The sequence below is a fragment of the Morus notabilis genome, unplaced genomic scaffold, assembly GCF_000414095.1.
Source record: "Morus notabilis unplaced genomic scaffold, ASM41409v2 Scaffold87, whole genome shotgun sequence".
NCBI lineage: Eukaryota > Viridiplantae > Streptophyta > Magnoliopsida > Rosales > Moraceae > Morus > Morus notabilis.
This window is the reverse complement of record NW_010366183.1, coordinates 11,560-22,738: the sequence shown is the minus strand read 5'-3', so window position 1 is coordinate 22,738 and position 11,179 is coordinate 11,560. Positions and strand designations below refer to the sequence as shown.

At 34.0% G+C, this 11,179-nt stretch overlaps 1 protein-coding gene across 2 annotated transcripts; it reads right to left on the bottom strand.

Annotated features, from left to right (window-relative positions):
- Positions 1-306: 306 nt before the first annotated feature.
- Positions 307-5,313, bottom strand: LOC21405902. 2 transcript variants are annotated; one of them, XM_024173312.1, is made up of 3 exons: positions 3,925-5,313; positions 1,484-1,610; positions 307-1,083 (listed from the first exon to the last, which is right to left on the bottom strand). In XM_024173312.1, the coding sequence occupies exons 1-3, from the start codon at positions 4,771-4,773 to the stop codon at positions 524-526; spliced, it is 1,536 nt and encodes a 511-aa protein (XP_024029080.1). In that variant the 5' UTR covers positions 4,774-5,313; the 3' UTR covers positions 307-523. The 2 variants fall into 2 exon arrangements, with proteins under 2 accessions (XP_024029080.1, XP_024029081.1); XM_024173313.1 differs by having other exon boundaries at positions 1,484-1,607.
- Positions 5,314-11,179: the final 5,866 nt, after the last annotated feature.

Below are 11,179 nucleotides of genomic sequence, written 5' to 3'. Positions count from 1 at the left end.
GACGGCGCACAAGAATTAACTAACAAAAGAAAGAAAATTTAACTAATAGTATTAGAAGAAGAAGAAGAAGAAGAAATATGCATAATATAAAGATTGTCGAAGAAAGAAAATTTAACTAATAGTATTAGAAGAAGAAGAAGAAGAAGAAGAAGAAGAAGAAATATGCATAATATAAAGATTGTCGAAAGATGGTGGGACCAACTGAAAAATAATATATAGTACCCTCAAATGAATAATAAGATGGGGGGACCAACTGAAAAATAATATATAGTGCCCTCAAATGAATAATAAGATGGTGGGACCAACTGAAAAATAATATATAGTGCCCATTGGCGATTGGCCAAATACCCTCAAGGTGGCTTTAGTCATTCAAGCCAATGACCAGCCTAGTTGGCTAGTTCAGACAGTGCCTGCATTAGAATGACGAAAACAACCCTGAGTTGTTCCAATATTTGCATGATGATCACTGTTGAGTACAAAACACGTTACTTTTTTTTTATTTTTTATTTTTAATAATTTGAAATCACAAGAGATGAAGCAAAAGTTCATGCACCAAAGAATTCCAGAGTTGAGATTCCACCTCCAAAACAATCTCATTCCTTTCCTCATCCAACTCTCCCCATTTCCCACTCTTTTCCATGTCCTTAACATAACCATTTCTTGCCTCCTTCACTTCCCAACCCAACAACACTCCCGCTGTCTCCCCATTTACCCAATCTTCAGCCACTTTCAAAGCCTCTTTCTGATTGAACGCCTCGTCATTCGCCTCGCCCTCTTCCATTACTCTCTCTCTGAAGAAATCAAACAGCAAGTTATCTGCCTTAGAGACCAAGTTATCGATCTTCAAAGGAGCGGTTAACGCCGTGGTAGTACTCGTACGAACCCTGATGAGTTTCATCATCTCCCGGGCTTTTTCCTCGCTTCCGTTTCTTTTCTCACGATCATAATCTTCGTGAACATTGGAAATTGTAACTAGTTTGTCTTCCAGCTCCGACATCGCAATTCGCTTCTCTAGGTCTATTGGTTCCAACTGTGTGAGCTTCTCGAAGCTTCGAATCTTTTGTAAAAGTTTTTGCTTGTTTCCTAATAATTAATCAAATGCATGTTACACACACATGAACTATCTCGTACTTTGCTATATATAAAGATAGGAATAACAATAAAAGAGTCATTCTCGATGCCTTTTTTTTTTTTTTTTTTTTTTTTTCCATTATTTGAGATTGACATGTAAATTTGTGTTGTTTTGTGAATCTCTAAAGTTCCGTTCATTTTACCAATTCGAGTCTTGTTACAGTAAAAAACTCTCAGAAATAATCATATCTAAATTTTTTGTTACAGTAAAAAGCTCTCACATAAAGTCATATCTCAACTCAAATTAAAAACTCGAAACCAACTAAACAGGCTCTAATTTGTCAAAGAAGGGGTTGTGATGATTACCAAGGGTGGTGATCATAAATAGCATGGTTTGAGAGAAAGAGAGTACCTTCTAAACGAGCAAGTTTATGATGAAAAGGAGAGCTAGTTTCATCATGATCATCATCTTCAAATGGACAATCTAACACGGATACGGGACTGAATTGTTCTTTTTCCTCTTCGTTTGGCCACTCCTGCTGTCACCATAGTCACCATAGTCAATGCTCAAATTAGAAACAAAGATACATTAAGGGGGAAAAAAATAATATTAAGTGGACGTTTGGTTCATGGATTCAGAATCATGATTTATAATTATTCTCATTTTATATGTGTTTTTTTGAGAGAAAAACACTGTAAAAAACCATAAATCATGACAATGGGTAATATTTAGCTTTTTTGTTTTCTGGTTTTTTTTTTTTCATAAGATTTTATGGTACTCCTTTTTTTATTTGCAATTCGAGTTTGATTTAGACTGGAGCATGAGTAATGTGAAATGGACCCATAATGCTGTTCAAGATGGGCCGAATAGCCGTGCAAGTCCAAATACAGGTGGGGCTAAGGTAGGGAATGGTCTATCTGTACATGAACCTTTGCCTAAGGACTTCCATTGGACAAACTGTCAGACCCACAAAAAACAACCAAATATATAGCCTTGAAGTAGTGAATAGCATTTTTACGAAACTAAATGAGTAAATAAAATATTTAAAAAATATTTAAAATAAATAGCAGTAAATAAATAATTTAACAGGTAAATTTTCTATTTACAACTAATAAGTAGATGATTTATTTGATAAATTTTTATTTCATGTTATTTATTTTAATTTACTACAAAAGTGATATTTATTTCTCTCTCATTTTCGTAATAAGAAGTATATTTAGTAAACTATACGCACGATTCTCCCGTAAATTTAGACAAGAAATGTGTATATAGTATAAGGACATGTTTGAGGAAGTTTCCATGTTATTTGTCACCTACTAGACCATAATATGACATCTGTCTAATCGCCTTACTTAATTGTTTCCCCGACCTTCTAAACCAAATTTTAAGTCATAATTAGTTCCAACAACTTATTCTTCTATGGTTCAACCTAATCTTTGAATATTAATTAGAAAATTTCTGAATAATTTTTTAACGCTCACCTTTTTTAGTGGAAGAAATGACAAAGACTATAAGTAAGTGTTGCTTACTAAACATGATTAATATTTGAAAAAGTAATCAGTTTCACCAACTATTCTACTATTCCACCAAAATTTGAGTACTAATTAATATTATGTATACCACAAATTTTTCGAGTGGAACAAAAGGCAATTAAGTATTTTGTTTTTCTAAGAGCTATAATTATATCCATTGCGTGTCATATGCTTAAAAAATTTTCTTTAAAAACATCAAGCAAAGCCAAAAAAGGAAAAATCATATCCTTCTTAAAGCCTAAGCCGCCAAAAATCCACAACCATTTTTTGTCACGGACAAAATTGAGAGAATTTGGTGAACCTTTAGAGTTCGTTTGGTTCATGGATTAGAACCATGTGATTAGAACCATTTTTGATTTAGCGTTTGGTAGAGGGATTCGTTCCCTGATTCGAATCATGATTCGTAGTTCGCTACAGTATTTTCTCTCACAAAAAATACACGTAAATCGAAAATAGTTCGAATCACATGATTTGAATCATCAAACCAAACGTCTTAGCGAACCAGAAATCATGATTCAAATCAGGGAACAAATTCCTTTACCAAACGGGCTCTTAATAAAAGTAGCTAAAATCCTTAAGAATTACTCATCCAATAATACAAATTCAATAAATGGTGAAGTAGGCAGCCAACCGTTCCTTCCCAATCAATGTCTCGGTTCAACAAGTGCAATTATTTATTAAAAAAGAAACAAAAATTTAATTTTATAAAAAATTTATTATCATGAAGAAGTATTGATATTGTATAGCGTCACTATGATCCTAAATATACACTCGCGCTTTTCGACGCCGTGGATCCCGCAAATCGACAAGACGTAGCGGGATCCTAGGCGGTAGAGTAGTCGAACGCATTTAATCTCATAGGCCTGAGAAGTACCGTATACATTCCCAAGAAATACCCCACACCACACGTGATCATCATGCAATCCCTAGATCCAGCTAGCCGCGGCTTCTCTCTCTAAACAATTTCAAAATCTCAAAATCGTCCCTTTTGCTATTTCCACTCTCACCCCCACGCCCCTTTTTCACTACTTCCACCTCAATCAATCTATATGAAAGATTCTACTAATTTACATTACTTATGTAATTTCTAAGTGTCAGGTTTTATTTAAAAAAAAAATCTGTCAGGTTTTATACTATAATTAATTATGTTTCAAAAATAGACAAACGAATCACAAACGGGTGACCAATAGACAGTGATACAAATTATAATATGCATGTGTATATAATATATAATTTGCATATGTATAAACTATATATAAAGATATTATTCATTAATCTAGGCAGGCGAAGCAGTGAATAAGATCAATAACTCCAAATTACCTTAACTACGGTGGTTGAATCTTCCGTTGAATGATCATCACCGACAGTTATATCTACTTTCCTGTTGATCTTTTGCGACACCTCCTTTTCACTCTCAGCGACGTCGTTTTCGGTTGAACTCAACATGTCCGAATTAGCAAACTCGCTCTCGCACCAGCTATTGCTTTTACTGTTACTGCTCGTGCTGGTTGAGACCCTGCCTGCAGTAACAGTTACTACAGTTGGTGCTGTTGTTGAAATGGTATTTTCATCAGACGGTTCGCAACGTTCCTGAAGTACTTGATCAGGCAACGCAAATCTCGACCTTCTGATCTTCTGATCTGATCTTCCCCAGAAGCGATTCCTCATGAGTAGCTTCCTTGAAAGGCTTCTGGGAAGAAGTGACGATGATGATAATACTTTTTTACTTTTATTGTGTATGGATGACTTAACGGATGGAAACGGCAGGAACTTGACGGCGTTAATGACGGCGTCGGTAGCTCGTTGGAGCGCCGACATTGTGGAAGATGATCTGGAACGGCTTCTCCAAAGGCGCCGTTGATCATGATGATCGTGGCTTTTCTTCTTATGACGATCGGACGATGATGATGATGACGACCTCTGTGTGAGATCAATCTCGAGAAGGAATCGGACGGTTGTGCAGCACTGTCGGCGGGGGAAGGATTTGAAGCCGTTGGATGAGCACGAACTCAGATCGTCTAGGAGGTAGTCTTTGAGCATCAACGGCTTGCTCATGCTGTGTTCGATCATGATTGGCTTTCTGATCATCATTAGCATTTGATCATGATTATCATGTGTATCAGAACTAAGAGAAGCCGAAGAAGAAGAAGAAGAAGCCATATGTAGCATAAGAAAGTTTAAAACTGGGCTATAGCTAACTAGGGTTTTTGAGAGGAAGAAGAAGAAGAGAGACAATAAACTGAGTAATGTATAGCAGAGGGTTTTACAGAGACAGAGATTCTGAAAAGCTAGTTCAGTGAGGGGATAGTACTAATATTATCAGAGACAATGAAGACTGAAAAAAGGCCATGAAATGAGAAGGATAAGAAAGAAGCAGAACTTTCCATAAATTCACCTTCTGAACATTATCAGACAGATAGAAAGGGAGAGATGATAAGAAAAGCTGATGATATATACATCTACATATATATATATATATGGAAAAGACCTGGAGGGCGAAGAAAGAGAGAGGAGGTTTCTGGAGTTCGAAAATCTCAAGGCGTAAAAAGGAAAATATTAGAGTTTTGCAGATCAGAAGGAGACAGAGAAGAGTTCAGTTATAAGAGAAACAACAAGAAAGAAGAAGAAGCTGGGATGCTTCTTTACTCTTGTGTGGTGAAATTTGAATCTCAAGTTTGGTTATTTTAATGTTGTGTTGGGGTTTTTGAATTTAACTAGGATATGTTTGTGAATTGTTTATGTGGGATTTTACGTGCGATAATTTATTGCTGGGGCGTTTTTTGTGGTGAGCTTGGACTTTGGACTGATATGAGACCTGTAGTTGACCTTTTACAAAATTTGATTTTTTGTTTTTCATAAATTAAATAAAATAAATTTCTTTTAAGTTTGATAGAGATACTACTATGACCTGTGTACTACTGTAGCTCTATTCCGTGCAGAAACTGTCCCACCCTTTTCACGCGCTTAGCCACGTGTGTGTGCATGCTATTGTTACTCACTTGTGCAATTACAAAATTGCTGACAAGAGATTCCTTTTGACTCATGAACCCACTTGGTGGCCGGCTAGCTTATTAAGTAAAAAGAAAAATATAAATCAGTGAACGTTGGTTAGTAGATTTAAAATTATTTTTTATTTATGTGTATTTTTTATAAAAAAAGATATTATAACGAATCATGAACTATAATTTAAAATATGGTATAAATCTACCAATCAAATGTACTCTAAAAGATTGAAAAAACTTTCTAGGCTATAGTAAAATTGTTACTTAGAGTATGACATTTCATGAGAAGAAAGATTATGTTCTTTCTAATTAATGAGTTTTGTGGTTGCTTCTTTTTCCTTATTTCAATGAAAAGATAGTTTTGTAGTTACTTAGCATAAAGTCTTTGTAATTAGGTAGTCTTTTCTTCTTTTAAGGGAATAATCAAACAGCGAGGTAGAATTTAGTGTTGGTTCCAGCTAGTTCTTGAGTTAAGAATAGATAATGATAAAATCCGTTGATAAAAAAAATTAATTAGTAGTTTGATTACTATAAAGTTGACAGTCTTTACTACCAAATGTTTTAAAAAGGGATTGGATTCTAATTACAGTACAATTGTGAATAGAGATTTCATGATTCCAAACAACAATAGGCGATAGTTTTATTATTTCTGATCTGTTGTACTAAATGCAAAATATAGTGAAAGACTAAGATCAACTTGCAAGTCCACGTGAGAGAAAGCTACTGCTGGAGCAGTACTATATGTATACATCGAAGTTCCAATCATTTCAAAAGAAATTAAAATGTTGCTAATCCATCAATTGGACCCTGATAATAAACCACTAATTACCCTGATATATAATAAACCACTAATTAATCTGTTCCACATAAGCATGATTAGGATATAACTAGGAACATTAACAGCCACAATAAACTTGATTGAATATATTAATCCGTTTGGCGCACATAATTAAGTTAAAAGGTTGTGTACGGAAACCTACTAGGAAATAAAGATCCAATTAACACAATTATGTTAAAATGAGGGGTTTTGAATGTTTTCTGTGTTCTTCCCTCCCCCCCTCTTCTCTCTCTCTCTCTCTCTCTCACTTTGTCAGACTCAAAGCCAGAGGCACCCGTGCTTTGGTGATGATCATTACAATGTCAAAATTATTGTTAACCGAAGGCAAAAACATGACATTGGTATTCTACAAATTTTGAAGCCCTTATTACTATAGCTTTGGAGTGCCTATTTTGAAGTGTCAAATGCCCAACCAAATTATTACCAAACAATTAATGGGTCAGAAAGTACGTGCTCCATTTTGTGCATGAAACTAACATATCATATATATAGTAACAAGTATAAGTACTCATTATAGGGCTTGATATTGTCAGATATCAATGATATAATTTCTTAAAACTATTTGTTTGGAATTAGTGAGGAGGTAAACATTTTTCCCGGTTGTTTTTACTTTTCAAAAACTTTGAATTCTGGTCGTGGTCTCAGCAATTCGATTAAAGCTATTTATTTAGGTTGTTGGGGTCCTAATTGTTTAACTTGGTATTCGAACTACTAGTGCTTCTTCTCTTGCAGAAATAGAAAAGTAAGGAGATGTTTGGTTGGAGGATTTAAATCATGATTTGAATCATGGTTCATGGTTCGCTACAATGTTTTCTTTCATAAAAAATACACGTAAATCGAAAATAATTCTAATTATATGATTCTAATCCACGAACCAAATGTGTAATCAGAGGCGTATTGTTTACTTATAATGATCGTTATTTTATATAGAGGTTGTGGTTATTTTCTTTCATTAATATTCCAAATAATGACATTTCAAAGGAAAAAAGAAATCAAAATAATGAGAACGTTAATGCTCATTTTGCACCTTAAACAAGTAATTGACAGTTTTTCCTATAATAGTTGGTACAAGTAATTAAGAATCAAGTTTCGAAAGGTAGAACATAAGAGGTTAATTAAGTAATCCTCCATGCTTCTAGGGGTGAAAAAAAAGGTCCAAAATTTTTATATTTGATTTCTAGTATTTCTCCAACTAAAATACTAAAGTTGAAGTTGAACTTTAACTTCGAATAATGATAATAAGCTACCCTTAGGGTGCTTGTTGTGACAAACAAATTAGTAAAAGTTTTAAATTAACACAAAATTGTAACATTCTATTGGAGGTGGCAAAATAATGATTGGAAAGTTTTCAACACGCACACAAATGGGAACCAGATTCAATATCCTATCTTTTCATTTTTTGTTTTTTTAAAATCCTATCTTTTAAGCTAAGATTTTGTGGTGTACAGTTGCCCCGGCCACTCTGCAAAAATTTAACAGTATACTAGTACGTACTATAAATTAAATGCAAAAGCTGAATTCTATAATAATCTAGTTCAAATGTTATAAAAAGGGATTTCTTTTGCACAAATGCGCTATGCTTTATCTTTACTTAGTAAGTAGCACATTAAATGGGAGGGGAGAGAAATCATTTGAAATTTAAAAGGTTTGTAAATGACAAACTTTGCCCTTTACAAAGTGATCACGTGAAAATTTTCAAATATTTTCCATCAATTATTTATTTGATTGAAATTATATATATAACCAAATTAAAGTTCTTTTTAAAAAAAAAAAGAGATGTTATCATGTAATTATAGATGATTTTTTTTTTATCTTTTATTCTTCAAGGTTCCGTTTATTTTACCGATTCGAGTTTAGAATTCGAGTTTTGTTACAGTAAAAAACTAAAAAACAATAACATATAACTTTTTTATTATAATAAAAACTTTCACATAAACTTATATCTTAACTCAAATCAATGAATTAAACAACTTAACATATTTCTTCCGTTAGAAAGGATATTAATTAAAAATAAACCATGAAAATTCAGACTCTTAAAGCCTGTCTCCTTGTCACCTTTAAAATAGCCCGTTTCGTTGAAGATGGATTAAAGCCCATATATGGGAGGCCATTTAGCAATTCCTTCTAGTTTCCTGGTGGGGCTCTCTGTTGCTGTGTCATCAAGCTGCGCCAGCTGGAACCTCGATGTGAGTGCAGTCGCCTGCCAACTACTAACCAGGCTGTTTAGACTGAGATCTCTACACTGAAATATCGTTAATTAAAATTTTCCCTTTCTTTAACGTCGACAATCAACAATTTGATCACGTGAATAATGAATTCACGGGGTTTTAAACCCACGTTGGGAAATATGTATATAGATGTGAATTGCCATAACGCTGATTAGGAAAGTTAATACAAGTTGTCGGAAAATAAGTATTTATCTTTTTGTTTTGCTAGAAAAAAGTATTCCTCAAGTTGGCCTCTAGAATCGTTAATAAAAACTCCTATACAGGTCCTTTTACATTTAGAATGAACAGAAGCTAGTGTCGATACGATGCTTTTGGGTTTTTTAGATTATATCAATATGTTTAATTAGGTGATTCCTATTTTTTTTTTTTTTTTTACCAAATTCTGTTTAATAAACTAATAAGATCTTTTTTATAATAAAATACTTTAAAGAGAAGACGAACGGTGTTAATACATATCGTTATTTTTAAATACTAACAGAAATATTTACTAAAAACTCTACAAACAAGTCCTAACATTTAGATGAGGGGCGCGTCATCTCAGTCTTACCGATTATGTCAACGATGAGGGTGAGCGGTATTTACATGAGTACTAGAGTGACAAGAAACAAGCTTCTATATTCAGGGTCCGTTCACTTCATGTATCCCATTCGAGTAAGCCCAATTCGAGTTGAATTTTGGGTTGAGTTTTGCGTTCATCAAACAAAACTTGAGTAATAACTCTGATTTCAGAGTTTGGCATACCGGTTATTTTCCCATTACTGCAGTGTGCTTCTACAGTGTTTCCATATGCTTGAACAGTGCAGATTCCTCTGCTTTCTTCCTGTTGCTGCCCCGTTCCTGCCTCCCCAGTGCAGATTTCTCTTTGCTTTCTGCCCGCTGGACCCTCATTCCTGCCTCCCCTGTTGTCGTATTGGCTCTCCTGTTGCCGTTTTTACCTTAGCTTATTACCGTACAACATGCTCATTTTTCTTGGTTTGAAGTTGTATAATGCCTCTGCAGAATTTTTTCTGTAGTTATTTGAGCTGCCTCACATACAATGCTTGCAAGACTATTAACATTGGCTTATGTAGGTACAGAAAATGAATATAAATCCAATGCAATATCTTATGTAAGTGGTGAGTTTAGATGTGCAAGTGAACACAAAACTCAAGTTGTAAACGTCACATCAATCTCTTACTAAACATGTAACTCAAATTTCACATTACAACTCCAATTAAAAGCAACTCAAGTTCACTTTTCTTACTTAAATCATAAAATTAGAGTTAGTGAAGTGAACGAGCCCTCAATACTCGCTAGTTTATATCTCATCACTCGATCTTATAATTACAAACCCAGCATGATACTCCACTTTGGCTACCACACTTGGTGTATAAATGATGATGAAGCTCAATTTCACTTGTTAACAATTCTTAAATTGTAGCGGTATAGTCACGAGATCTAGTAATTCTATCCTTTTAAAAAACTTTATCCTTTTGATTTTTTTTTCACATTTTAATCATATTTAGAAAGATTAAAGACTCGTTTAATTTACTGATTCAAATTTTTAATTTGAATTGAGATGTGACTTTATGTAAAAAAATTTTACTGTAATAAAAAAGTTATATGTAATTATTTTTGAAAATTTTTTCTGTAGTAAAATTTAAATCGGTGAAATAAACGAGATTAGGGTTTCATTATTCTATTTTTCTCTCTCCCCTTTCTCGGTCTCTCGGGCACTTTGTATAAATAGACTAAGTAAAATGTGTTTTTAAGTAAATAAACCACAAAAAAAATAAATTGGGTAAATAACCCAACTTCCACATCAACATTCCACGTCATCAATTATGCTTTTAGGGTTTTCTTTCTCCTCATCCTCTTCCATTTCGCGCCATTTTCTTCTCCCAGCCGCCTTCAATTTCTCCTCTCTTCTTCTCAAGTCATCGTCGTCGCATAACCTTATTAACATTATTATCTTGCCCATTCAACATTTTTTTCTCGTCCAAAACAAAGTTTGAAGAAGAGCTACTAAGTAAGTCTTTCATTTTCTATATCTCTCATGGTATTTTTCGTTGTTGTTCATATGTTTTTAAGATGAGAATGTAGTTAAAAATGTTAAAAATCCATTAAAATAGTAATTTTACATGTTAAAAGACTAGTTTACATTGTCTGATATGATGAAGATCTACTGGGTTTAGAAAAAAGAAGGTTTGTTCATGGTTGGTTCGTGGTCTGTTCTTGGTCTGTTCTTGGTCTGTTCTTATACATGGTCGGTTCTTGGTCTGTTCTTGGTCTGTTCTTATACATGGTCGGTTCTTGGTCTGTTATTGGTCTGTTCTTATAATATGGTCGGTTCTTGGTCTGTTCTTGATCTGTTCTTGGTCTGTTCTTATAACATGATCGGTTCGTGGTCTGTTCTTATTGCACGGTCGGTTCTTAGTCTGTTCATGGTCTGTTCTTGGTCTGTTCTTATTGCACGGTCAGTTTTTAGTCTGTTCTTATTGCACAGTCGGTTCTTAGTCTGTTGTTGA

What these genes read in the sequence shown, in the direction of transcription:
- LOC21405902 (XM_024173312.1), bottom strand. Translation starts at nt 4,773, where the DNA reads ATGCTACATATGGCTTCTTCTTCTTCTTCTTCGGCTTCTCTTAGTTCT. An exon ending in ATTCAACCACCGTAGTTAAG is followed by an intron (nt 1,611 to 3,924) that starts GTAATTTGGAGT and finishes CTATGGTGACAG; the next exon opens with CAGGAGTGGCCAAACGAAGA. An exon ending in TAAACTTGCTCGTTTAGAAG is followed by an intron (nt 1,084 to 1,483) that starts GTACTCTCTTTC and finishes ATTAATTATTAG; the next exon opens with GAAACAAGCAAAAACTTTTA.